Genomic DNA, 27193 nt, shown 5'->3' with positions numbered 1-27193 from the left:
ATAATTTTCCATTCCAATTATTTAGTTTTCAAAAGAAAAAAAATATAACAGATAAATGAAAAGTGATATTTAAAATGATGAAAACCATCCCTTTTCTATACCCACTGAACCATGCAGTCTTTGGGATACAACGTGGACAAGTCACCAGAAACAATGTTAGCCACAGCACTGTCGTGCAACCCACATTGTGAAATGTTGCAAAGAATGAGATGAGGAGCATAACAAAACAAAAACCTGATGTTTAACTCAGCATCCGCAAATCCTGCTGGGTGGAGTTTCCTACTCATTTTGGTTTTCTCACCAGACAAGAAGAATAAATAATATGCAGATAAAAAAAATAGAAGTGCTTCTCAATACTGAAATGGGTTTAAAAGGAAATATTTATTAGCTGAATCCATCAAATAACACATTTTAAAATAAGCACTTGAAGGAAGCATACATTTTCAATTTAACTGCTGATGATATATTTTTTATGTGATAATGTAGAAGGCAGCAGTAAAAACTAAATCAATTCATATAATGCTAAAACAAACTTGACTGAATAAAGAGCTTCATCTGATTTCAAAACAAATGAAATAAAATAACCACATTCAACAGTTTTCATATTATCCACAGCAGTAAAAAGTAACTGAAGTAAAAATATAAGTAAAGCATGCCTCAGTAATGGGTGAAAAAACTTAAAACAAAACATTTTATTATATTATCTGGGCCGACAATGAGAACAAGAAGGCTGAATAAACGGTCATATCAACTGCTGCTGATGATTCTTACAATTTGTTTGTTTGACTATTGTATTTAACAATAAAGAATGTGAAACAACTTTATGAAACTTAAAAAGCAAATACACATTCATAAAGACTTCTTTATGTTCATGACAGGTGTTATGTCATGTTTATGACAGTGTCATGTCAGTCTTATCCACACCCCTTTAAGTAAAGTGTTACCGCAAACTCATAAAATGAAATAATGAAAGGAGGGCAAATAAATGTAACTCCATTTTGAATACCTTTAAAATGATTGGCTTTACAAATCCATGTAAACCGTAACTACATTCAGGTTTCAGTCGTGTTTAAAAATCACAGCGAACACCTGTGTGGACATTTTGAACTTTAACTTCAGATTTAGAATTTCATCATGCGAAATAGAATAGAAAATAAACATTTACTAGTTAAGTACTCTGTTTTACTTTACAAAAACTCTTAACATGTGCACAGGCATTAAAACTCTAAAACTGAAGGCTTCTTCAGTGTTCAAAGAGCTACTTATCATCCTCTTTCAGCATCATCAGTCCTCCTCCTCCTCTTCATCCTCTTGTTGGTGCTGGTAAGAAGATTTGAGTGGAACCGAGTCAAATCCATCTGATGTTCTCTGTGAAAACAATGACAATGTTAAAGGTGATACTGACCACCATGTAAATGTAAATGGGACAGTCACCGACCTCTCGTGAGAAAGACTTTATTTTGGTAAAGAAGGATTTATGAGTGAGATCCATGAGGTCGTCCTCAGCGTCCTCTCCCTCCATTATGGCACAGCTGTCAGCAGTCGGTAGCTCGCACTCTTTACCTTCAGAGTTCATCATCAGTCTGGAGTATTTATACTGCAGCCTGACAAATTGAAAGAATCAGATAGCATCTATTACAAAAGGATTTGGTCGTGGTCTGTACATGCTAACGTCCTTGCACACATTATATGTCATAAGATGTGAGAGGATGTTTAAAAAGTCTAAGTCTTACTTGCGCGTCTTCTTCCAGAAATAACAACTGAGGCCGATGAGAAGCAGAGCAGCAATCAGTCCAATGGAAACGCCAAGCTTGAGCCAGAAATCCATAGTCACACAAGCGCTGACTTTTTGTGGTGGCAGGGATTGTCCTCCATAACACTGCAGAGGCTGCTGCCACACATAGGTGGTTCTCTGCAAGACGCAAATAGTCAGATTTCCTCACATTTAAAGTCAGCTCTAGTTTGAAAAGGTGCCAAACATTTGGATTTTTATACAGTTTTATCATATCACAAACTCCAATGTATCTGAGGAGAAGTGCTGGGGTTTTACCACAAATTCTTGATTAAATTGCAATTTGGACTTTGACTGTGCCGTCTGACACATGAATACACTTTGACTGACGAGTCAAGTTTGATACCTGGATGCCCTGGATGCAAGCGCTGACAATCTCTCGGTAGTGATCTGTGGTGCACAGCGGGCATGCGTGCTGGCTCTCCCACAGGAAGTGGAAAGTGCAACCATCACATGTCCCCTCAGAACATTTACTGTGAAGGAAACAAGGTCAGAGATAAAATCGGAGGCTCTTCAGAGTGTCCCTTTAAGCGCAGGTCGCCGTGTGTGAGCTCAATATGTCAAATGATGGTGAATAATGTGGCTGTTAGACTTTGAGTGTGTAAATTAAAGGTCAGAAGTTGAGCTCAGGTAATTTGTGCAGCACCTGGGCAACGTGATGAGGTCTTTAATGTTGGCTGTGGGATTGCATCGAAGTCTGACAGCGGCTGACCTGCCCTGTTTGCAAGCTTGGGTTGTATCACTGGACCTGCAAAGATCACAAGCATAATGTTGATGGTGTACAATTGTATTAAATTGAGTTAAAAAAAATAAATAAATAAAAAAAATATATATATATATATAATCTAAAATGAAATCTTTAACTATATAGATTTGAAAAAATCTTTTTGTTTATAGAGTAAATCTGAAAAACTACTGTCTATAGTTAGATCCTGACTTCATCCAAAGTAGATAAGAAAAAAAAAGAACATTCCTAAATATTGTCTTTGTATGATAACGGCATTAAGTTCCAATAAAGTGAATATTTGTCATTTTGTCTACTTGTAATAGAATATGACATCTGGCAGCTGAAGTGAAGCTGGGGGGAACATCCATGATGGAGAGGAGATGCCTTCCAGAGTCGTCTCGGTGCTCACACCTTCAAAATGAAACACAAACATTTTTACCTGTTTGATCACATGACCACAATTCAAATGCTTCGACGGTTTCTGTTCTAGTAACTCCAGAACACAAAGTATGTCTAAAGTTGGATGGAGGATCGCTCTGTCTTTTTAAAAAGTTCATCAAAACGTAATAGGCATAAAATAATAATTAAAAAAAGTAAAATAAGCCTTTGTGGACTTGTACCCAGTGACATTTAGAGCTCACATATTATTACTAAGCTCATTATTATTACCAATAAAATCCCCCATCACATTAAAACTAAAACTGGAAGCTGGAAAACTCAAGAGGAAAATAGATCTAAAATTGTAAGCTTTTTTTTTCTTCTTTTTTATTTGTAAACTTTGAGATAAATAGTCAGATTAAAAATTTTTGACAAAAATAAACAGCTGTTATCTACACTTCAAACTATTCAAACCACACAGGTGGAAACTCACAGTGCCTTTCCCTGCAGACCAGCATAAAAATACCCTGCTTATATATGGGATATAACATCTTTTTGCCACATCTGGTATCCCATACAATAACATTTGTCTACTGTTCTTTTTCTTTTCTTTTTTTCTTTTTTTCTATTTAGCTATTTTCGGTTACTTTGATCTAGAGCCTGTTTGTCTCCACAGTCTAAAACTTCATCTGTTATAGAAACGGAGAAACGCCTAGTTTGTTTTTAGCCTGAAATAAAAAAAAAATGCTACAAACATGTTCATTTAATTAGATCAGTTGAAAACCGTAGATCAGCTCCATACCAATGAGTGTGTCACCAATGACAAATGGCTGTGAGGACACCATACTCTGACTGCGGATCTCAGAAGGAACCACAGTGGACTGGCAGACGTAGCCTTTGACCTCTTTCCCACTCTCCGTTACGTTGTCCACACAGGAGGCTGGCACTCGACTCTGTGGGAACAAAACTCTCAAATCACACAACAACTTTTAGCAATAAAATCCTTAGGGTCACTTTCTTACCTCTCTCCCACACAGATTCAGATTAAAGTGATGAAAGTACCGCAGGCCTCTGTTGGTGAAACGCGGGCTGCCGGTGAAACCGGTGACGTTAGACAGTGGAGAGAAATCGTAGGTCTGCACAGCCTCTCCTCCGCTTTGAACCCTGAATGTGCAGTCGCTGAGACAAGCTGTGTAGGCCTGCAGGTCAGAAGTCAGAGTTATGGCTGGTACATGGTCATCTACATGTTTGCACTTTATTTGTGGTCGAGTGGAAAGCCAGAAATAAAACAGAGTAGAGAAACATCAGCTAAAATAGTGGAGCAGGTCACATGGTTACATCTGTAATTCTATATTTTCAAGCCTGGCCACAGATTCCCATCGGATTTAAGGCTGGAGTCTAACTTAATACGGTTTGATCCAGGCTTTCTTATTGCAGCTCTGATTTTTAGCATTCTAAAAAAGTGAACCTCCACCCAGTTCTCAAGTCTTTTGGAGTATCTAACAGGTTTTCATGAAGCCCTTTCTAATTTCCTCTCTTCAACACATTTCTTCTGTCCTTCTCTATAGCTTGAGGCAAACTGCAATGCGGACTTCTTGTGGCTTTCTTTCTGCAAAGGTTTTCTTCCTGGCACACTTTCCAATTGAAGACAAATTGGTGGAGTTTACAACTAAAAGCTGTCCTGTCAACACATTCTCCCACCTGAGCTGAGGATCCCTGCAGCTCCTCCAGAGTTACCGTGAGCATATTGGCTTCTTCTCTGATCAGTGCTCACCTTCTCACCCTCTCAGGATGTGAATCATGTTTTGGTGATTGTTTAGTGATCTCTAAAAGCTTTTTGTTGCACTGTGTTTTATTTAAAGGAATCAAAGTAAAGGGGTCTAACATTGAGTAGATGTGCATTTGCAAAAAAAAAAAAAAAAAAGTAAATTCATACACAGCATCATTATTCTTTGATGTCACACTAGTTAACATTTTAATAAAAGAGGAGTTTCATTGTTGGAAGACAACAATGGAACAATGGAAGACTTAAGTATGTTTTCCAGATTTCACCTCTGCTTGGGTGCAATAAAACTACGGAATCCTGATACAGTTGTGGTTAGAGTTTAATTTGACAAGTAAGTCTGATAGAAAAAGAAGAAAAATAAAAGCGTGGGCCTTCAAATGCCCTCCAAAATATGTCACCCTGTTTCTCTCTGTGTTTGGTCCACACTGGACACACGCTGCCTCTCCGACAGGCTGACTGGGTCTGATGTAGGTGTTTGGCGGACAGCTCTCACACGCTCCTGTGGCATTGACCATGTAGTGTCCGGGTGGGCAGGGAACACAGGAGGAGTCGGTCTTATCAGGCGTCACAGCACAGCGGCGACACTCAGAGGCCACTCCTCCAATCACATTGGTGACGTGGATGGAGTAGATCTTTGCAGCATCAGTGCTAAAGTTCCTGTCCTGAGGACCAGAAATGCAGTTTCTCACTAAGTGGTATTCATTTCTGCAGAAAATAATGCAATTCAAAGCCCATCTCTGAAAGGCAAACCTTATACAAGTAAGGTAGGAGGAGTAGAGAGTATGGTTTCCATGCAGCTCAACGCTGCCATCTAGAGTTGAACACCGAATTAAGGGAATAAAGACATTATTTCTACAGAGAATTGAAGCTGCTTGTAAAAGCAATTGTGCAAGAAATTTGAATTTTTTTTTTTGCATTAGCATATCTAACTGTACAGCAGTAGCACTCTTAAACATGCTTCATCTTACTGGACTATTGGATGCTGCATCTGATACATTTCCATATACGCATCTTTTCAAAGCAGGCTAATTATAATGGGCTGTTTTAACAGCAACATTACAGGTTAGGCGGCTGAATTATTGTCTTCCTTGAAAGAAACTTAAACATTCCTCTTTCTGAACTCAGATATATGAAAGTGTTTTCCAGTTAAAATGCTGAAAATCTGTAAATAAATCAGCTCCTTTGATCGTCACAAAGGTCTTTTCAATGCGATAAAATCCTACCTGTGCATTAATATACACTTTCAAATCAAAAGGAGACAGACAAAAAAAAAACATTTTAATGATTTGTGACGAAGTCTCTGATTTCAGTCCTCGAGAGCCAACAGAATAAAATGGATAAATTATCATCTCAGCGTGCCATCGAGTGCTGCAGAAGCTTGGTAATGAGCCATTTGTTTGATTTAGGTGTGATGGCGCAGAAGTTCATCTAAAAAGTTACAAGATTTTTTGGGGAAAATTGGTAGAGAAAATTATTTTGCTGTGTTTTCAATTTGAATATTTCATCTTGAATATGTCTAGATGCCACCTAAAGTATTTAGGATTTACAGGATGAACGATTTATGCCTGATTACAGCTGGCAGAAATGTTTGGAAGTTGGCGGGTGAGCCGTCGTTATTGGGGTGCGTGATGCGTCTCACCATGCTGATTTCCTCAGTGCGTTGAAAGGTCCAGGTGAAGCTGACAGTGTTGTTACTCTGGATCAAGTAGGAGTACGACTGCTTACTGTTTCTGCCTTTCCACTGCTCCACCAAATAATTATTCCACTTATTGTAGCCCTGCGGAGAAACATTTCCACGTTATTAATTCACACTTGCTGTACATTAATTCCTAACAAATGCAGGGAGAAAAAACACAACAACTTTACGTACCACTAGGAAGTAAAATTTGCAGTCAGCCGTACAGAGGGTTTCGAATATGAAGGTGATGCGAGACAGTTCGCTCATCTTGTTGTCTTTATCCGTGGGCTGAGCCCTTATGGATTCAAGAAACAATTTATTAGACTTTACATACAATGCCTCGTAAATTCTGGAATTGTTTCATTAAAAGGTCTTATTAAAACCAAAATGAGACACCATTTTTCTTTCACTTTACAACTGTGCATGACTTGAAGTTGGTCCATCTTATAAAGCGCTAATTAATTTGGGAAATTCTCACCTGTACCCAGGAACATTGAGGGTCAACGTCAGGTAGTCGGTGTCCTGAACCCCAGAAGTGGTGTAGATGTACTCTCCAGCCACTTCCCATGCTGCCATTACACAATTATATAAGCAGCAACAACAGTAACAACACTCAAACCCTGACCACCCCAACCCCAAACCAATTGTGACTAAAACCAAGAAGAAAGAAGTTGGAGTCCGCCCAGGTCATTTTGTCCCAATCATATCTTGTAAAAGTCTTGTTAAATTTCAGGAGCTTTTACGAAGTTTTGACATTTTTCAAAACAATCTCGGCTTTAGAGCAGCTATATTCTTCTTTCTGCATGTTTAAGTTTTGCTTTGTTACTATTCTTCTGCTTCTTATTGTTTCATCCATTAATGCACCACTGCCCGTTTTGACAGTAATCCAAAGGTCCCTGGACTAGGAGCTGCTCTCTCACCTGTTCTTCGGTTGGAGTTGCTGAACTCCTGGTGGAGGACGGAGCTCTCCATGTTCCTCGGCATGGCGGTCCACCACTTGTACTCAAATCCCAGCAACGGTTCTGTGCCAACAGGGCACTTCTCACAAACTGTGAACAAACAAAGCTGCACAGTCAGGACATGGTGGCACTGCCGGTTCTATTGTATGAATGTGTAGATGAAATTTGTGACATTTTTACATATTTTTCTTTGTTAAATACCACATGCTGTAGCTTTGCAAAAATAATTATATCAACTTCAAGCCTGCTTAATTAATCGCTTGCTTTTGAATAATCCATTTTCAAGATGTTTTTTTGTTAATTGATGGCAAAAATCCCTCCTAGCTATAGAAAACATATTCACCAGAATCCCTAAACCAGACGCTGGCATCTTCAGAAATCAGCGTGGAAATACAATTATTTGTAGACAATGTCTGTATTATGAACTTAGGTTGTTTGACTTATTTGGAAGGAGTTAATAGTTGCACACTAAAAACATTTTGTGTTTGCATACGTAGCCTTAACGCAGCACATAAAACAACAATCTGCAAAGACACATCCACCTAAGTAAGTCCTGATACAGTCAAATGTTCAATGAAATATGATTTTCTGTTTTAGCTTGGTTTAACAGTATGAAAGTGTTTGCATTAGCGTCACAGTAAAATAAAAAGTTAGTACTGATTACGAACCTTTTCCATCTGAGTAGGAATCGTTGCTGCAGGGCTCACACGCTGAGGAGTTGGTCACAAAGAAGCCCGGGTTGCACGGCGGGCACGTCTGCTTCTTCCCTGACGCTGGCAGCTTCACCGCTCCTCCGACGGTCTCGCTGCAGATCTTTGGTTCGATCCATTTGTACATGAGCCGAGTCTGAGACACACGTGGAAAACAGGACGCTTAAGATGGTCATCTCAGAGTGTTTTACAAAAGCACTTAAATATGTTTAGCCTTTCGCACTCGTTCACAAATTTGAATAATACGGCACAGATCTTCCCAAAGCAGTTCATGAATGTCAAGTGGAAGCAGAGTGATATTTGGTTTTCAAAAAAAAAAAAAAAAAAATCAAAGTGTGTTGTGGATATGTGTTCAAAACCCTCCGAATCGGCAGGTTGTCTGCTGTAATTAAAGCTACAAATCTTTTTGAGTGTCCACCCGCTTTATACGCCTAGAAACTAAATGTTTGACTAAATAGCTTGGGCGAAAAGCATCTGTAAACGCGGCTTTAAAATCTTGTCACAGATTCTCAGTTGGATTAGTTTTGCATTCTGATTGGACCGTTTTACAATACGACTATGACAAGGTTTGATGGCGTTTTGGTGCGCGTGACGTGTGATATACTTTCTGTCACACACAGTTTTTCATATGAAACATGATCTGCCCAGCATTTGATATGTTTGCAGTGTGGGATGCTGAAGAAGAATATCTTCATTTATGCTGGTATCATATTACACTCAGATATACTCTATTTACCTCTTAGTTTCTCTACGATGCATGATTGAAAGAGGCTCAAATACAAATGCAAGCCACCATTTTCTTTCAAAATTTGAAGTCTATAACTAAGACTAATATGGCAAGATGGGGAAAAGTTCAATGGTTATGAATATTTGTCCTAATCACTTCAAACAGCCAGCGAAATGTAACTACGTTGAATGTGGGTTACGAAAAATATCCTCTCTATAGCCGCTTGCACCACAGGAGAAGGCCGTTTTCCATAATTACCTTTCCCTCAGAGTCACAGGGGGTGTGGGTGTAAAAGTAGTCATTCTCCGTGCATGCAGGCCTTGGCTTGCAGCTCCCTGAGCCAGGTACTGGTGGCAAAACACACAAGTAAAAAAAAAAAAAAAACGAGCTAGCAGACGTGAAAGAGAATAAAACTCGCATTAAGATTTTGTGATAAGAACTCTCAGTCACCTCCTGGGCACCAAATGTTCTACTTTGCATGCTGGCAACATTGTTTAAGTGCAAATAAGTAAGTGTAGAAGAGATTTTTTAAAAAAAGAAAAAAAGTGCACCAGCATAGCTGTCTGATTCACAGTCGTGGCAAACGGTGGCCCCCTTGTTGGAGTACGTATCCGCAGGGCAGGGGGCACAGCGGGCGGATCCTGCTGTGGAGCTGTGTGTGCCTGGCTTACAGTGGAAACACTCAGATGTGTAGGCAACCCCTGGAGGAAAAAGATCAATCAGCAATTAATCATTAACAGACAAAGGAAGTCGGGGAAGAAAACTAAACGTTCACTCTCCCTGCGCACACATGTAGGAAGCCTTAATGCACCTGAGACCTGGATGTTTCTTAACAGCACAGGCTTGACAGCGCTGCCCAGCAGAGAAAATGTCGTGGTTCTCCAGTACAGAACATTGTTGCCTGTGCTCAGCTGTATCTGTAGAGAGGAAACGTGAAGGGAGGGGGCGGGGGGAATCAGCTTTTTGTCTGTAAGAAGACAGATGAGGAATTGCGTTGAAGTGGACGAACCTTGTAGTGGCTCCAGTTGGTCTCTGAAATCCTCATCCAGCGGCTGTCAGAATCTGTGGCCTGGCACTGGTCGTTCTGAACCTAAAGAGGAGCGGGAACCTTTACCCCAATTTTCCTTCTGCACACCAGAAGCTGTAACACATCAGGTGCACTTACAAAGAACTCAAAGTAGACGCTGTTGTCCGGGTAGAAATATTCAAAGGACAGGGCTCCAGGTGTCTTCAGGCTCACAGCATAAGAGAGCGTTGCAGTGCACTCATCGGTGTTGGAGGCCACATAGTCGCCCTTTGGTGTCCAGGTCGAGCTGCAAGAACAGAAACGGCTTACTGAAGGTCTTAAACCATAAATAATATTTTATATTACGACCAGTTGCTGTTTATACCCACTTGGAGCAGTTTATGAAGGCATTCCCCTCACTTGTCGTCATCCCATGAGTAATAAAGCCAGTTGGTAAGATGTCCCACTCGTCGAAGGCAACGCTGGTTCCCAAAGAGTAGGTGCCTGCAGCGCACTTCTGGCACTGCTGCGACTGCATGTCGAGGAACTCTCCTTCGCTGCAAGAAAATGCTAAAACACAGGAAAAACAAGAAAACGTGAAGATAATGCAGATGAGCAGCGCCGTTACAAATGCTTAAACCTTCTCTAATTCATGTAAAGGTGATCTACCAGGTTTATTGAACTTCTTTAAAGTGGTCTTAATCAATGGTTCGCCGGAATATCTGAAGGCCGGACGCTGCGGCCATCTTCTCATCAAATCTGAATAGCTTCCCTGTTTAGGAAGGCACCTCCACAACATGAGGACTGTCCCACCTGAGCTGTGGATTCCTGCAGCTCCTCTAGAGTTACCGTGGGACTCCTGATTCCCACTCTGATAAACAGTCAGTTTAGGTGGACGGTCACACTTTGGTAGGCTTGAAGTTTGGTACGCTTTCCATTTTCAGATGATGAACTGAAAAGTGCTCCATGAATTTCTTAACAGTTTTAGATTTTGAAACTACCCTCTACTGTAAACCGTTGCACACTTTTAATATAAAGCGAGCTAAATATACATGTCTGACACACTTTTAAAATATTTTCGAAAACCAATGTAAAAAATTATCTTTCCACTGCTTCAGTACTTTTTGTCGATCAGCTGGATGAAATCACCCCAAAATGCGTTGTAGTTTGTGGTTATAACATTTCAGTTATTGATATATTTTTGCAAGCACCATACACTGAACATGAAGAGGACAGTAAATGTGTAAAATAGGTTTCCAGACCACTGCGGTCACTTACTGCAGAGAGTCCCTTTGACTGGATCCGGGAGGCCTGTGCATGTCTCCGCCTTGTTGGGAATCGCGACCCTCCATCTTGACCCGAGTACGTCACACTCTGTATACTCAAAGTGATAATCAGACTGCAGAGGCAAAACACAGGTGTGACTTTCACACAGAGTCATAAAGTGTGTTTATAATAGGACGCAAATATTTCAGGGACAAAACATTACCAAAAAATAAAATAAAAAAAGAAAACAGCTTGAAACCAGTCACCCAGGAGTAAAACGATACACATCACCGAGCAGGAATGAGGAAAAAACAGATAATACAGTTTGTAAAAATGAGATCACTGGGTCATTAAGTACTTCTGGTATTTCAATCCTCTATCCAGGCCAGCCTCCTAAACAAATAAAAGGATAGGCTAATATTTGCTTATGGGGCCATTTCGACTGTCAAACCTATCAAGGATGCTCTGCGGTTTTTCAGGGATTATTTGCCGAGTTGAAGGAAGAAAGGCTGATCCTTACAATCCTTCAGTAAACAGATATTAGAGTGTTGTTTGAACCAGCAGCGGCGCGGGGACAAAGTTTTAGCTGTGCTCAAGCGATCACATCCAAAGGGATGTATTTTGGGACGTGACACCACCCACCCCAACCCATCCACAAGTACTGAGCTCTGCATAATCTGCAGATCTGGTCTCTGGTCAACAACAAGGTGTAATAATCGTCCAGCAAGGAAGGTCACTCGGGGGACCAATCGCCGCTTTGTGGGATTAATAGTTAACAGAAACGGCAGCACCGGCACTCCTCTGCCTCTGTTTTTTCTGCTTAGCCAACCTTAGGGAATTAGCGTGTTTGAGTGGGAGGTGTCTAATGTAAAAATGCAGCAAACTGGAGACGGGTCTTAACTTAATCACCTCCAATGAGCAAACATGAGGGAAACCAAGGCAACGGGTCATCGTGACAGCTGTTCTTCATGGTCAAAGGAACTGGCATGGGAACAGACTCACCTGTTCAGGATTACTTGTAAATTAATCTTTTAGTAAATAACAGAACTTTAAAGCTGCTCATACACTGTGGCTCAGAGTAGGCTGATATAAAAACGGTTTTGGCTGGTAGGAAAATTAACTGCTCTCATGCAAACCGAAAAACAGATAAGGGAGGGTGGTGCGAGCGCAGAGCACACTGCAACATATGGACGTTGTAGTAAAACAAGTGTCTAATAACCATAACAACAGATGGAAGCAGATTGCAATACAAACCCTTGCTATGAACATCCCCCCCCCCACACACACACACACATTGTACATCAAGAAGGCCAAAATGTTGCTAAACCTCATCTTAAATAAATGGAAGCATTTCTTAACATTAATGTATTATAAATGATCACTTCCACTTCTTGCATTATATTTAATTTGGTGACCAGTTGACTATTTCTGCTAGTTATGAAATTGTCCAAACATACATCTTTTAACATTTCATGACCCCCACCATCTGTCTCAGCTGACAACATCAACAAGGCGGGGGAAGAAAATAAAAGTAAGTGACGATAACAACAGTGTATATCTTCTCACCCCTTTGCACATGGGCAGATCTGCAGAGGTGTGCGCGAAAAGCAGCCACGATAAAACAGCAGAAAGAGCGCAGATCCTCAGGTGCCCCATCTCAGCTCTGGCAGCGCAGCAGTGATGCAGCAGTGTTGACCTGGGCCCTCAGGTGCCTGGCGCATGGCTGTGAGAGGTGTGGTTTGTACGGGGAGCAAATAGGAAGAGGCGATTGGCCCAGATGTTCTGCTAGGTGATGCACAAGGAGTTCAACCCTGTCACCTTCACGTTTTGTTTCTGTCATGAATCGATATGTGTAAAAACAATTTCGTATTAGAAGGAACTTCCCTTTTGAGTTTTTAATGCCCAACAGTCAAGAAGTTCACTCTTCTCACTCACTTTTTTTTCCTAAAATAAAAGTTCAAAATGTTAAGCCTAGACATTTAAACTTATTTCCTGAGTAAATAAGTTTAAATGTCAACAGAAATATACAAACTTTATTTTATTATTAAACATTAAGGAAAACATGAATTTTATTCATAGATTTGTGAAGATGTAATGTAGTATTATAAACAGCAGGATAACGCCTACATTGTAATTATCTTAAAGATAATTTTGGCAAAGGGGGGCTTTTTTTCATTGAGACGGAGAAGAAATGTATTCATAACTTCAGAACAAACGGTATAAAATCCCCGCATTTCTTCTAAGCAAACCGGAAACCAGGTTGCTAGGCAACGTTGGAGTTCGCAACTCCGACTCTGGTTACAGCAACAAAAGTTTACGGGCCGGTTTATGGTTCCGTTTACCCTTTCAGAAATGTCGAAACGGGATCCGGACCCTTCTCCAAAACTAGGGGACGAGTCCAGGCAGCGGCAGGTGGGCTAAGCTTTGAGCTCGTTTACACGGACTGTTATTACTCCACAGTTAACTGCGGTAATGAAGTTTGCTTTTCAACTAAGTATTTTAGTTAAATCAGACATGGTATTAAAAGAAAGTGACTCACTAATTTATTTGTTTGTTTTACATTTTGAAAAGGGACAAAACTTTCTTGTGGGGAAAAAAAAATGCTTTTCCAAGGGTGTGGATACTGACACGGTTGACCCTTAAATCATTTTCTTTTTCATTCTGTCATCAATTTGCTGCTGAGTTTGAACAGTCTTGATGACTTTCGAGGTTTCAGTCTATCGTCCACCTTTAGGATCTTGTAATTTAATAGTGTGTAAGTTATTATTAAACCAAGTTAAACTAAAAATACTCTATAATTAATACTCTACAATTAATTAACCCATAATTAATAGAAGCTACAGTTTTTGTCCAAATAAATAACTGCTTATTATTATTCAATACTTTCAAACTATAATATTATGGTGCAGTTAAATCCTGTTTTTATATCCGCATATTTCTTTTAGCAGCCCCAGCACTATGTAAAACTTTGAAATGACAATGTTCATGTAGGTATTATATGTTGTTGTAGGTTTATTGGGTAAAATGTGCAAAATCACTAAGGTTCACAGAGACTTAAAGAAACGAAAGAAAACACTAGGATGAGACAAACTTTACATTGTGATGGCAGAATTACTCTTGACAAATTCCACCATCAGGAAACCATATTTATTTAAAAATAAATACATAAATAATCAGGCTGCAAATATTGGTTCTCTTATACAAGTACAGCATTACATTTCTTTTTTTTTTTAAAGTTCTTTGCCAAGCTGTTGGTGCATAGAAAGCCACCTGCAGTACCCGGAGACAATTTCTCCTTTGTCATCCTCAGCCTCCAAAGGATAGCCTGGATTTCAAACTGAGTACGATCTACAACCACCATACGGCCTTATTCTGGAGCAAGAATCAAATGTTGTGCCAGAGAGAAACCATGGGTCCTAGCAAACGGTGGGTGAGAGGGATGAGGTGTCAGGGGAGTTTAAGGCAGTTCAACACGTGTAATTATTATTTTATTTTTTATTTTATCTGAAGGAAAAGGGAAAAGTTAGAGAAGCAGCTCAAGCTAAAAGAAGAGCAAGAGAAAAGCATCAGGGTTTGGGTCGACCCGAGGAGGAACACCTACCACTACCTGACATGACTGGTAAAATCTGGGTAAAATGTTGGAATGAAACCAGCACATACAGCAGCTAATACTTGATTATAGAAAATTCGGATTAAACATCAACTCATCCTGAAAGTAAGTAAATAAGTTATTTTATTTGAACATGTGAATATTTTCCCCACAGGAAAATATTCTCAGGCGCTCTGCTTTCTCAACTTCAGCTTTGGAGGAGGCTTCAAGAACTACCAACTACTGCTGCTGCTGCTAACCATGAGGTCCTGACAATAAAACGGTCCGTCAGTGATTTTTTTTTTTTTTTTTTTTTGGTGGTGCGTGAACAAACCAAAAACAGAACAATGTAGTCTAATGTAGACTCATTTTCATCCTCAATACTCTAATTTTTTCCTTTTGGCTTTTCTGACACCGCAAACTTTTGGATGCTAAACATTTATGAAGTTGGACTTTTTTTTCTCTCCAAAAATAAAAATAAAAAATTAGAAAAAGAGAATTGAAGATGCTTTTAATTTGGTAGTGCAGTAAAGAACAAATTAAGTTTGTTTTTTTTTTTTTGGACAAACTTTGATCAGTTTATCTATTAAACTGAAAAATCAGAACTAGTTTATCCTAAGAAAATACAGATACTTTAAATACTCATGACCTAAAAAAAAACTTGTAAATTAATACCTGAATGTTGCAAGATGTCTAAAAAAATGGGGATCACAATGCAAAACCAAATCTAGTTCAAGGACATCGAGTCTCATTTCAAAAAGTTAAATAAACGAGTCAAAAAATGTGAAATTACCATTTGTGTTCCAAGTACAGTGGCTAGAAAATCTCACCAAAAATGATCATCATCTAAATGTAAATCAGTGCCGTCCCCCTTTAGCTTTCCAGAAATTCAGCTTTTTATATTTATTCTCTTTTATCCTCAATTTAAATTTTTCTGTGCTTTCAGTCTTTTCAAGACAGCATGTAAAAAGTAGTTTTGGATATTTCTGTTTGTTTCCTTTTTATAAAAGAGTGACACATTGACTTACAAAATTTATTTAGACTTATCACACTATCTTACATTTTTTTTGCTTCATGCAAAACATACATATTGCTGAACAGAAAGTGGAATAGTGCAAAGAGTAAATGGTGACTTTAAATCTCCATCTAGTTAACCATGAAAATAAACCGTAAAGTCAAAGATGTAAGCCGGGCATTGATATGAAAAACTAAACAACTTCCAATTTTAAACCATGTGTGAAATGTCAGTGCCAGTTTTAAAACGTTTAGCTGTGTTGGGTTTAAGCCCTGGCTTTTCTTTGGAGGCGGCGTCGGATGAAAGCCGTTTTGTCCCATTCGTTGGGAGGAAGCATGTGAGGCCCGTTATGGACGCAGAGAATGGTCATCTCCTCGGCGTACTGCAGGTTCTGCAGCAGCTACAGACAAAAGAAGAAATAAAAAATACCAAGAGTTCAGAACCTGAGAAAGAAGAAAAACTTCCTCTGATGGGTGTCAAAACGGGAAACAACAGGTTTTTATCCAACTGTTGAGATGCAACGATTGTTATCAACAGGCAGGAAATATCAAGTTAAAACACAAAATGGTCATGAGCTAAACAATAATAATAATAAAAAAGACATAAACGAACCTGAGTGGTTGAGTATTTCACCAAAGCTGCTCTGTAGAACAGGAAGTGACACACAAACTGCAGTCAATCAAGTAGACGTACTTACTTTTGGCGTGATGAAGAAGTACTGAGACGTCGTCTCTTTGCAGGCGGTCCGGACCACAATGTCAAACACTCTCCTTTCATTTACAGGATCCATTCCCTAAGAAACAAACACACAGATACTCATCTAAGAAACTTTCTCCAGCTGCTTTTCTTTCTACTGCACCTTTTAGTTCGATTTTATGCCAGGCTGTCGTTTATACTGTACATTCAAGTATAATTAAGAACAAAGTGTACCTGGTTGATCTCATCCACCACTCTGAAGGGGCAGCGGTTCAGCTCCTGCAAGGCCATCAGATAAAGCATGGTGGAGACGCTGCGCTCTCCTCCGCTCTGATGGTGCGGCGTGAGCTCGTGGAGCTGCGTGCTGCTGTGGAACTTCACACGAATGCGAATCCCGTACTTGTCGTATTCCTCCTGAAGGAAAGCATGACAGCAAATATGGAAAAAAAAATTTAATCGAAACAGACTTGAGTGGGTAAATTGTCAAGCAATCGACAAGGTTCGTACAGGATGTTTTAAAAGCGCAAAATGGCAAGGAAAATATCTGGGAATATTTACCTTTTTGAACCTTTTGGTTCAATCTACATACATAAAAATTGCTTCTAATACTTAAAAGTTGCATAGTTGTTAGAATAAAGCTCTGGGTCATGGATTATTATTCATCTCTGTAGTTTGTGTTGCCCCCGATTGTTTTTACCTCGTTCTCTGAGTGCAAATCCACCTCTCCTGCACACTGCATGGAGCGGAAGAATTCACTGAACTTGTCATTTATCTGCTCCACCAGCTGCTTCAGAGGGTTCAGCCAGCGTTCCTTCGCCTGCAACACACACACACCAATGTTAGAAAAACTACAGACTACACGAATTCAATAGAACTGCTGCTCATTAAATGATGCACCTCAGATATGTTCTGTCTGTAGGCGTTCAAGGAGTCGGTCTTTTTTTGAAGCTCTTTCTCCAAATGTTTGATCTCCTGCTCTCTCCTGTTGTACTCCTCAACAACCTTCACCACAGGGTCAAACAGGACAAATGTTTGGACTACAACAAGAAAACTGAAAATAAACAAAATCTTTCTGGTCTACTTTCTAGTAAAAATATCTCAATTCACATGAAAAAGGAAAACTAAATTAAAAGCAACTTCAGCAAGCTACAGGAGCTTGTTTTAAGTACATAATTTCTTAATATTGATTTTAAGAAGTACTAGTTACACCGGTGGATTATTTCCTTAAAAAAAACATTTTCCCCATGTCATATGTGAAATAATTTGCCGGTGTACCTAGGATTTTTTTAAATTAATATTAAGGAATAATTTACTTAAAACAAACTAATACAGCTTGCCGGAAAGCCATGTGTACATTTGTTTTGTCTTATTTCAAGTTTAATGAAGCAACCTAAGCTTATTATGTGATTATTTCACTGTAAAAACACAAAACCTTAACTAGTAGTTTGGTCTAGTGAAAATGTCTTAGTAGTGACAAAATCCCTGTTTTTACTTGTGGGTTTCTTACAAATAGCCAAGTTAAACAGGTTTTTGACTCTCTTACGCTTTCACTGAGGCCAGTGAAGCACTCGGCTCTGGAGCGTTCCTCGTTCAGCATGGCATCGACCTCATCCAGCGTGTCGGGCAGTTTGCTGAAAGCCTGCGCGTTAACAGAACAGCTAATAAATATACATCAGTCACAGAAGGCTTTCATGCTTTATGACCATAAAGATGGAGGATGAAGACTAACATGGCGCAGCTCTTCTGATAACGCCTCGTCTGGCTGCATCCGACAGTTGGACTTCGCCCTCTTCAGCAGGCCTTTGCACTGTTCAGTCAGCTGGACCTTCCTCTGCTCCAGACGGCTGCATCTTTGCTGCAATGACAAGGTAAATGAAGGCCGTGCTGCCAGGTCCTCGGTGGAAACGTGGCAGCAATCCAGCGCTGCGTTGCAATGCTTACTTCCATGGTTTTAAATTCAGAGGCACTTTCCCTGCAGTCGTTTTCCAGCTTGTTCTTCTCTGCCGTTAACCCCGCCATCTCCAAAGCCAGATGCACCTTCTCCATCGTCAGCTTGGCTCTCAGCTGCAGAAGATGAGAAGATGGTGGAAGTGTTAATGTGCAGTGCAGAAATGTAGTGTTGCTCTGCAGCATGTGAACACATTGCATTACAGAAATGAAACTTCAAACCCCTCCACAGATAGGAAACACAGGATGATCTTGTTTTGGTTCAAGGTTGAATATTTCATACCTTCATTTGGGCCACGATTGCTGTAGCTATGGTCACCTTCAGGAAATTAACAGCCTTAATTTTTTCTTTAGTTTCCTCCTCAACTTTTTTCAGATCGATAACATTCTGCTCCATCTGTTTCAGACTAAAAGACAATAAAAGGATTAGATTGTTCTTAAAGTTTAAATCTGCCCCATCTCTGCCACGTTACAGAGATGTGCTTTCATTAAAGTTTGAAAATATATCTACATTTCAAAAAACAAAAAAAACACCCCTCTGTCCTTTCCCCACAGGCTTACCTGTCCTGTTTTGTGCTGATTTTCTGTTCCAGTTGTCTCCTCTTCCCCTTCAGCTCAGAGAGACGTTTCTTCTCCGATAACAGTTCGTTTTCTTCTCGATCCAGAGCGGCAGCCTCCTTCTGCAGGGCCTTCATTCGCTCATCAATCTCTCGCAGTCTCGACTCACAGGCCTAATTGGGACAGAGATGAACAAGACTGACTGAAGTCCTAAGAAACAAACCCAACCTTCTGTATTAGCACCAAGACTCCCAAACCACGATGGGCTGAAGGAAAGGGTTCAGGTTGTCTTTGATACGAAGTTCTTACCTTCATCTGCTGCTCCACTTGCCGTTTCTCCTCAGCATCCACGGTTATTGAGAGGTACTGAGAGGGGTGCACTGCCGAGTTGCTGGTACTTATCTTGTTGGAATAGAAGGACCTTTTTACAGTGTACCTTTCATCTGTTGTGTATAGCACCTTGAGGTAGGGCTCCTCAATCACCTGAGAGAACATTGGAAACAATAAGGTAGAGACCTTTCTAAAAATGTTAAAAAATTTGATAGAAAGGTAACGCTTCCTTAAACAAATTTTTTTTTTTTTTAAGAAATGCACCATGTTGGTCACATAACATTAAAATGACATTTTTTGGAATAGCCCCGTCACAGTAACTAATTTATCTGGACGATAAATCGTCCGAGTAATTATAGCGATAAACGATATTATTGTTTTGAGACCATTTTCAAGCATTACATTCATAATTCCAAAAATAATGCGAGTTTGCTCCGTCTCAAAGATCAATAAACTTTAATTTGTAAGGACCACTTGACATTGGAACTAGAAGGAATCTTAAATAAAACAATAAATAAAATGGATTAAGATTTCTCCACAAACAAAACTGCCCTTCAAAAAAATATAAAATGAGCCCAATCATTTCTGAATAGAAATTGTTGAGCTCACTTTAGTTTATAAGTGATTATTTGATTAATTACTTATTGCGACGGGCTTATATGGGAATTAAAATATTTTCCCCAGATTTATTTGAAGGTGCTATAAAGGACTGGATGGAAATAAGAACAGCATCGTACCGTTTTGATGAGAGCTTTGGTCTGTTCGTTTCCCACTGGCACATCGTGCACCTTGTACTGGAAGCAGAGGTAACTCATCACCTCATCGGGAGCATCAAACATCTCACGGAGGTAAGTGAAGAAGCCAAAGCGTCTGCAAGCGTAAACGTTTCATAAACCACTATAACAACTCCAGATGTGCTAATCTGTGAAATCTGGTCACACAAGCAAGTTCAATAGTTAGAAGACAACTGGGTGCACAGTTGTGAATGTAATGCCCACCCATTATGCACTTTGTTGATGAAACTCATTTAAATTCTTTGCATAATCAGACCAACCAGAAAAAGAAGGAATCAAATGCATCATTAAAGCCCCTAATTCATAAAATATTCATAGAGATAAGGAGTGTGCATAAGACCAGCCCTTTGTCTTGAATCTGTAGAGGTCATCAAGTCCCTTAAAACTTCCTGACTTTATAGAGATATAAAAGTGTGGCGATCTATTTTTTTTATATATTTCACAAAGTCATGATACATCTCATACAAACCTTGGACCACTTTTGTTAAACTTGTGTGAAAAAATGAGCAAAGTTATGTTCAGCAGGCTCCCTATTTAGGGACATTTAACAGAATCCATTTGGGACACGGCCTACAGACAGTCAGTATACATTTAACTATGCATCCATTACACAATTTGACCTTCAGGAAAATAAAATCTCTCACCTCAGGGACTCGATGTTTCGGGACGGCGCCCGCTTGGAACACGACTCCGGCGGAGCGGAAATGGAGTTAACTTTCAAGTTCATCTTGTCACGGACCTGTGGACAAGGAGAGGTCGCGAAGCAAATTTTGCTTTTAGACTCAGTCAGAGGAAAAGTCGCCGCCGCAGGTTAGACGGTGAGCACAACCCACACCTCGGTCATAAACTTCTCCATGTCGTCCTTCCTCTGGAAGACGAACGCCCGCAGGTCGTGGAAGGAGATGTGGTTCTCCACGTACTTAGCAAATTCTGGAGTCTTTACATTCACCTGTGGGACAGAAGGAAGAGTTAAGATTGAAACACAAAAGCAAAACTCATAAGTAATAAAGTAGACATTTTTGATCAAATTCAGCTTCTCAGTTTAGTATGATAGCACTTTTCTCTATGCTTTTTTTGCTAAATGTAAACCATCTCTTCTACACTATGCGAGTGGGACTCACCACTAGCATCATGGGTTCATGGACATTTCCCTCAAAGAGCCCCCGGTTCTTCCTCAGCCACTGGAGGGCAGCGTGCGTGTCCTTGTGGCGTCCTCGCAGCTTCTCTTCTTTGGCGTTCATCATGTTGTTCATGTCCTTGAGCTTCTTTACCAACACTGCAAATAAGCAAAAAAGAAAAAAAAAACATGTTTGCAAGGATTGCAAATTGTGCAGCTTTAAAAAAAAAAAACTTCCTGCAAATTTTTTTTTTCTAGATCAAACTTGAAATCTGACTTTTCGACTCAGCGCTGATGTTGTCGCCCTCCCTGCGCAGGTCCGCTCTCTCTCCTTCGATCTTGGCTCTCTCCACCTGGATCCGCCTCAGCTCCATGTTGACGGCGTTGATCTGTGGCGTCACGTCCGGCTGGTCGCTGATTTTGGCCAGCTCTGACTTCAGGTCCTCGATGGTCCGTCTGGTGTTATTGATCCGCTTCTGGTGGTCGTCCTCTTCGGTCTGCTTCAGTCGCAGGTTCTGTTTAATGTCGTCGATCTGTGGAGGAGAGTGAGCCGTGCTTAACGTTACTTTGTGCTTGTGTTTCCCTGTTTTGGTGTACTCTCTTTCTTGAAAAGATCAAACGAGTGGCGTTTCTCGCCGGAGGATCGGTCTTGCCTCTTTGTGTTTCCGATCCAGCTGATCTTGCTTCTGTTTGCACTTCACAGAGGCTTCTTTGATTGCTGCAGTCTGAAAAACAAACCTCATTTTAATAATAATAATAATCAAAAATTATAGAAAGTTAAGTACTGATCCCCTGGTAGGAAAGCAAATGGATGGCAGAAGGGAGGATGGATTTTTGACAGAATGGGATAGGATATGAAGCATAACATTTCAATTATTTTTCCATCTATCTGTCCAACTTTATGTTTAAATACTGTAATTAAGTTACTTTAATTTTCTGATATAATATAAATCACTTGTAGAAAGAAGTTACAGGAAGTAAATGTAACAGAAAAGGCATCATTATAATGATAACTTTGTCACCTTGGCCTTCATTTGCGCCTCGTTGGGCTTCAGATGGTCGTCAATCTGCTGGATCTTCTTCAACATGGGCGCCTGCGCCTGCCTCAGGGCGGACAGATGCTTTTTGGCCTCTTCCCGCTCCATCTTCACGCCCTCCAGCTCCTTACGGGCGGTCTCATACTCCTAGTCCCACAGCCAAAAGAGCACAGTTACTTCCCGACTGGGCTGAATTTCTCCTTCCCTCTTGTGTTTGTGTGCAGCGTCTCAACAACTCACCACCCACGGCTTCTTCTTTTCTAGCAACTCGATGACATCCAGGTGCCTTTTCTTTTCGTAATAACGGTTGACGTCGATCTTGTTCCTCTCGTTCCTCTGCTTGGCCTTTTCCAGGAAGCTCGCCTTCTCCTTCACAACATTCTACAGGAAAACAACCCAAGCCATCAGAAACCCCAATCCAATGTTGTGACTTTCACAAGAACTACCACTAAACTTACATCCAGTAACACTACAGTGTAACTGATTGTGACATCTGGTATACAGAAATTAGAGGATTATCTAATCGTCTCATTCTTACCTCCAGTTCTCGTTCTTTGTTGCGGAAGTTTTTCAGCTCGCAGTGGTACTCGTACATTTCTGGTGGCCCAACTGACTTCTCGGTTGCCTCGAGAAGTTCAATTTTGGACATCTTTGCGAACTCTCCAACTTTTTCCTGCAAAGGATCAAGTAACGGTCCGATATCAATTTGGGGTGCGGGGGGAAGCATTCAAAACTTTATTTACCACATTTGAAGGCTTTGGCTACGTTCGGTTTTATTTGGGGGTATCATTGTTGAATAAAAATACTTTTCTGATTTTGTAAAAGGTTTTGAAAACAATGTACCACTTCACACTTACGGTCATATCAAACTGCCAATAAAATACATTAAGAACTCAAACTACAATGTAACAATACATAAAAGAGTCCAAGAGGATGGAAGACTTTTTTTTTTAAGCTATTTAATCAAACTCTACATCAACCTACCTGAGGTAGAAACTGGCAGAGGTTGCCGACTTGAATCTGGAGAGCCTTCACCTCCTCCTCCACTTTCTTCTGGTTGCTGAATCCACCATTTAGCATCCAGATCGACTGATTGTTCTCCACGTGGATCTCTCGGCTAATTACCAAATTGCCTCCATTTTTAAACCTTTATAAGCAAAACGATATGAATTTGCACAATAAAAAGTTACATTCTGGCCACATGAAAGATTAATAATTTAGTAACAAGACTATTCACTGGAACTTTCTTAAAATTAAAAGGTGTGTTAGTAAAATGAAAGCGCTGACAATCACTTACAGCTCTATCTCAACAAAACCTTTTTGGCAGCCACGTTTCACATAAAGCCCAACCTAAACACACAAACAAATCTGTTAATAATCATGAACTACAACAAAAAATAAGTGCAAAATAGAAAGGAGAATCTGTAGTTTTCATCCATAAATGCTAATGTGTTTTTAAAAATATTGATATTGCAGATCTGTCTTTAGACAAAGGAGGGTAAAGTGGAAATAATACAAACTCTGTCATTAGTTTAGTGGATTCCACAGAGCTAGGCTCCATACTGACCTTTACATTTATACATATACATTTTTGTAAAACACAGATCAAACAATATTAGCTTCCAACAGCTAATTGCCAAAAATATTTAATATCTGCATCATTTACATCAGCTGTCCAACACAAAAATAAAGATTAAAATGGATTTATCAAGTATGAAGCCGTGGTTGGGATTCTATTTTTCACCTTGTCTCCTCTGCCCAGAGTTACAGTGCGGCCAGCCAGAACCAGGCATATGGCGCACACAATGCTGGACTTTCCGGTTCCGTTGGCTCCAACAATCATGTTCAGATTCGGTCCAGGATGCACCACAGAGTAGTCGTACGTCCTGTCGGCGCACAAAAGGACACGTCTAAGTTTGTCCTGCTGTATTTCAGAGCACAAGTGAAAAATCAAACTAATAAAAATCAAACCTTGATAAAGACTGATAATGTGTTGGGCTCTTTCTCTCCGTCTGGTTCTGTTCCCTTAGTTTTAGATTAAGAAAATATTCAAGCCACTACTCTAATTCAGGTGGCATACAATGGAAAGCAAGTGGCCCCAATTATAGGACTGTGCAAACTTTTTAACAAGGTTTTAACCAGATTAAAGCATCCAACATGCAAAATGTGAATAATGATGGTAACATCTTGTGATTGTATTTGTACTAAAGTGAATGGAAGCAGCTTGAACGAACCTTATCTCATGTTACAGCTTCAAGTAATTTATTTCATTGGGGTTTTATGTGATAAAATACATGCCTTAATAAATCTTAATAAATCCCAACGGCCTAGTTTGTGGTTTTATGACCACTTTTTCTTGCAAAACAACTCATTTTTAGACAGACTGGATTTAGAGAACTGGTGAACAGCAATTTTCAAGTTCTTTTACATGTTTTTGATTAGATTTTAGGTCTGGGCTTTGACTGAGCCATTTCTAAACCACCCCCTTCTTTCTCTGGTGATACGTCAAGCTTCACTGTCTTGCTACAAAGTGAATATATAAAAGTCAGTCTTGTGTCTTCTGTGGCGCTATAGAACGTCCTCCCTGCAGCGCGCCGTTTCACCGCAGGGTTAGGTGTGTTTAGAGTGAAGAGCAGACTGCTCTGTATTAGTTTATTTGCATGTGGTCCAAAAATTTACATTTTGGTCCCATCTGCTCAGAGCACCTGCTTCCACGTGTTTGTTGTGTTCACTGTATGGATTTTTACTTGTACAAAAGAGGCTTCTCTTAACCTACCTAGTGGAATCCTTCTGTTTTACTGGACGAGTAGATTGGTGCCGGGTACGACTAATAGATCTCCTGCAAAAACAGATTCTCCCACCTGAGCTGTGGATTTCTGCAGGTCCTGATTTACTGCAAGTGTCTTGGTTGCTTCTCCGATTGTTGCTCTCCTTTCCTTGGTCTGCCAGTGAAGGTGGACAGCCATATCTTGATAGTTTAACAGAGTTGCTATACTAACTTAATTTAGATAAGATCAACCAAACAATGCTAAATGTGATGCTCAAATCTGTTTTATAACCCCTCCGCAACTTTGTTTGGTGTGCTTCATGATGCCGTTTGCTTACTTATGTTAACTAATAAACGTCATGCCTCTCCAAAACGGCTGGATTTAAACTGAGATTAAATTACACATAAGAGAACTGTATTTACAAATGATTAGATATTTGAATTTATGTCGCTTTTTTATATTATTCAGGAGTTGAAAGGGCGTTGAATATAACTCTATTATATAGTTTTTAGATCTTAATTAGTAAAATAATCTGAAATCCAAGTATCAATCTTCGTTACTTACTTATTGTAAGTAACGATAAGTCCGTTACTTATTTATATTATTTATATGCCGTCTCCCTATTAACAGTCCATCACATAAAACGCATACAAAATACAGTTAACTTTCCCAAAATGACGTGACTGATTTAATAAAAGACTTTAACATGCATGAATGTTTTGTAGAAAAGCTAGTGCCCTGTCTATGAGCCAGAATTAGCTAGTTTAACAAGTTTGTTAGTGCCTGCTGTGGAACCTGTTGGCTGGTTTGTTGTAGCTCATTTCAGACTTGTTCATATCTAAATAGTTTAATAAACTTTAAACATTAGTCGTTGCTAACGTTTTAGTGGGTAGCCTGGCAGCCCTGTGTGTCAATGTAAGCAAACGTCTCTGGTTTGTTTGTTTGTTTTTGTTTTGTTTTCTTCCAGCGACAGTTTAAGTTTACAACCGTTGGTCTCAGCAGCTGGCTGACAGCGTAGGAAACACTACTTACAGGAAGTTTTTCATCGTGATGCGAAGTATGGAGCCCTCCACAAAGGGACCAGCTTCTCCTGCTCCTTCGGGCCTCCTGGGTAAGCTCGCAGAAGCCGTCTGTGAGCCGCAGGTGATATGGCTAAGCCGCTGTCTTTTACTGGGCTCCGCCATAACGAGAAAAAGAAAAGGAATTTGGAAGAAAACAAGATGAGATTCGGAGAGCAGCCGCACTCCCGCTTCTTGCTAAGTTTTTCAAGAAACGCGATTGGACCATTAAGGTCACGTGTGTATACAAATTATGACGTCACAGGAAAAGCTCTACATCTGGGAGTTGTAGTTTGTACAGCGCGAATCCATAGTGTTTTTATTTATTTTTGTTTTAAGTGGCGGTATTACGGTAATATGTACTTTCCAGGGACATAGTTACATTTCATAGCACAGTGAAGTACCTATGTTACCTTGACTTCTTTAAAAAAATGCTGCATATCAAACAGCTTAAAAACAATTGACTTTGCAATTTGGCTCCTTGAACTTACCCTCAATTTCTTTCGCACATCATCACAAAAAAATTTATTGGGATTTTAAATGAGCATCCAAAACAAAGAATAATCCAATTGTGAGGTGGAAGTGGCAATGTTTTTCCAAATTAAAGCCTGGAAACTGTGGTGTGTATTTTAATTCACCTTATGTCTGATTAGATCCAACTTATTTCTGAAGCCACTTGTTTAATCAACAGAAAGCTAGTGCAGATGTAATTTAGCATAAACCACTTGTGGTTGGGTCATAAAACAATATTCCCCTCAGAGGATAACCACATTGGATAATGGGTAGATGGATTTCTGCTGTCATTTGCACGTTCCAAGTCGAGTCCCAGCCTCCCTCATTTCTTGTAGTCTGGTTTTTACAAATACAGGTTGTTGGAAATATTATGTGTTATCATTCTTACATGTGTATAGATTATTGATCTTACCATAGCAGTTTTATATTACTGTAGATTTTAGAAGTGTTGGCCTTTCACTGCCGGTGTTAAAACTTCTGAATGCTGTTTTGAAGACTTTCTCACACTTATTTTTGTTTCAAGTGGCGGGCACTTTCAAGGGAAAAGACGAAATGACCTTGTGTGTGTAGAACTTGTTGATAACTTGTCTCTTGGATCTATCCCTTCCTTCTCTGAAAATAAAAGACGCGCTCTAACTGGAAGTTATCAGAACACGAGGTGGGCAGCTTGCGTCCGCTGCGTCTTCTCCTTTCATGAAAACTTGGTAAAAACTCACATCAGTTCTCTGTGGTTCTTTTTATG

The 27193-nt window shown here is 39.9% G+C and overlaps 3 protein-coding genes across 3 annotated transcripts; 1 reads left to right on the top strand and 2 right to left on the bottom strand.

Annotated features, from left to right (window-relative positions):
* Positions 1 to 362: 362 nt before the first annotated feature.
* Positions 363 to 12867, bottom strand: elapor1 (endosome-lysosome associated apoptosis and autophagy regulator 1). Its single transcript, XM_015009478.2, has 22 exons — positions 12596 to 12867; positions 11042 to 11162; positions 10153 to 10333; positions 9923 to 10070; positions 9767 to 9847; positions 9569 to 9674; positions 9309 to 9458; positions 9016 to 9104; positions 7989 to 8166; positions 7282 to 7410; positions 6840 to 6930; positions 6554 to 6656; positions 6323 to 6460; positions 5082 to 5345; positions 3920 to 4096; positions 3700 to 3850; positions 2834 to 2930; positions 2439 to 2540; positions 2139 to 2265; positions 1734 to 1912; positions 1439 to 1604; positions 363 to 1368 (listed from the first exon to the last, which is right to left on the bottom strand). The coding sequence occupies exons 1-22, from the start codon at positions 12683 to 12685 to the stop codon at positions 1285 to 1287; spliced, it is 2952 nt and encodes a 983-aa protein (XP_014864964.2). The 5' UTR covers positions 12686 to 12867; the 3' UTR covers positions 363 to 1284.
* Positions 12868 to 13381: 514 nt separating this feature from the next.
* Positions 13382 to 14997, top strand: cfap276 (cilia and flagella associated protein 276). The gene is made up of 3 exons (XM_088007542.1): positions 13382 to 13441; positions 14292 to 14455; positions 14540 to 14997. Exons 1-3 carry the CDS (start codon positions 13382 to 13384, stop codon positions 14643 to 14645), a joined length of 330 nt encoding a protein of 109 aa, XP_087863668.1. The 3' UTR covers positions 14646 to 14997.
* A 640-nt stretch (positions 14998 to 15637) lies between these two features.
* smc5 (structural maintenance of chromosomes 5) lies at positions 15638 to 26164 on the bottom strand. Its single transcript, XM_015009461.2, has 24 exons — positions 25913 to 26164; positions 23857 to 23998; positions 23410 to 23462; positions 23097 to 23259; positions 22651 to 22785; positions 22353 to 22493; positions 22098 to 22259; positions 21729 to 21800; positions 21353 to 21608; positions 21080 to 21234; positions 20794 to 20907; positions 20603 to 20697; positions 19902 to 20034; positions 19144 to 19317; positions 18838 to 19007; positions 18560 to 18683; positions 18271 to 18393; positions 18059 to 18184; positions 17873 to 17968; positions 17227 to 17331; positions 17027 to 17146; positions 16564 to 16743; positions 16331 to 16426; positions 15638 to 16033 (listed from the first exon to the last, which is right to left on the bottom strand). Exons 1-24 carry the CDS (start codon positions 26062 to 26064, stop codon positions 15899 to 15901), a joined length of 3222 nt encoding a protein of 1073 aa, XP_014864947.2. The 5' UTR covers positions 26065 to 26164; the 3' UTR covers positions 15638 to 15898.
* Positions 26165 to 27193: the final 1029 nt, after the last annotated feature.

Source organism: Poecilia mexicana, unplaced genomic scaffold, assembly GCF_051168715.1.
Source record: "Poecilia mexicana isolate PSO_F unplaced genomic scaffold, ASM5116871v1 scaffold_7, whole genome shotgun sequence".
In the NCBI taxonomy this organism is placed as follows: Eukaryota; Metazoa; Chordata; class Actinopteri; order Cyprinodontiformes; family Poeciliidae; genus Poecilia; species Poecilia mexicana.
This window is presented reverse-complemented; position numbering and strand designations above follow the sequence as displayed.

What these genes read in the sequence shown, in the direction of transcription:
- elapor1 (XM_015009478.2), bottom strand. Translation starts at nt 12,685, where the DNA reads ATGGGGCACCTGAGGATCTGCGCTCTTTCTGCTGTTTTATCGTGGCTG. An exon ending in GCAAATTTTACTTCCTAGTG is followed by an intron (nt 6,461 to 6,553) that starts GTACGTAAAGTT and finishes GTTTCTCCGCAG; the next exon opens with GGCTACAATAAGTGGAATAA. An exon ending in TAAAGTCTTTCTCACGAGAG is followed by an intron (nt 1,369 to 1,438) that starts GTCGGTGACTGT and finishes TTGTTTTCACAG; the next exon opens with AGAACATCAGATGGATTTGA.
- cfap276 (XM_088007542.1), top strand. Translation starts at nt 13,382, where the DNA reads ATGTCGAAACGGGATCCGGACCCTTCTCCAAAACTAGGGGACGAGTCC. An exon ending in ACGAGTCCAGGCAGCGGCAG is followed by an intron (nt 13,442 to 14,291) that starts GTGGGCTAAGCT and finishes GTTGGTGCATAG; the next exon opens with AAAGCCACCTGCAGTACCCG. An exon ending in ACCATGGGTCCTAGCAAACG is followed by an intron (nt 14,456 to 14,539) that starts GTGGGTGAGAGG and finishes TTTTATCTGAAG; the next exon opens with GAAAAGGGAAAAGTTAGAGA.
- smc5 (XM_015009461.2), bottom strand. Translation starts at nt 26,064, where the DNA reads ATGGCGGAGCCCAGTAAAAGACAGCGGCTTAGCCATATCACCTGCGGC. An exon ending in ATCACGATGAAAAACTTCCT is followed by an intron (nt 23,999 to 25,912) that starts GTAAGTAGTGTT and finishes GTGCGCCGACAG; the next exon opens with GACGTACGACTACTCTGTGG. An exon ending in TGGAGAAGTTTATGACCGAG is followed by an intron (nt 20,698 to 20,793) that starts GTGTGGGTTGTG and finishes CCTTGTCCACAG; the next exon opens with GTCCGTGACAAGATGAACTT.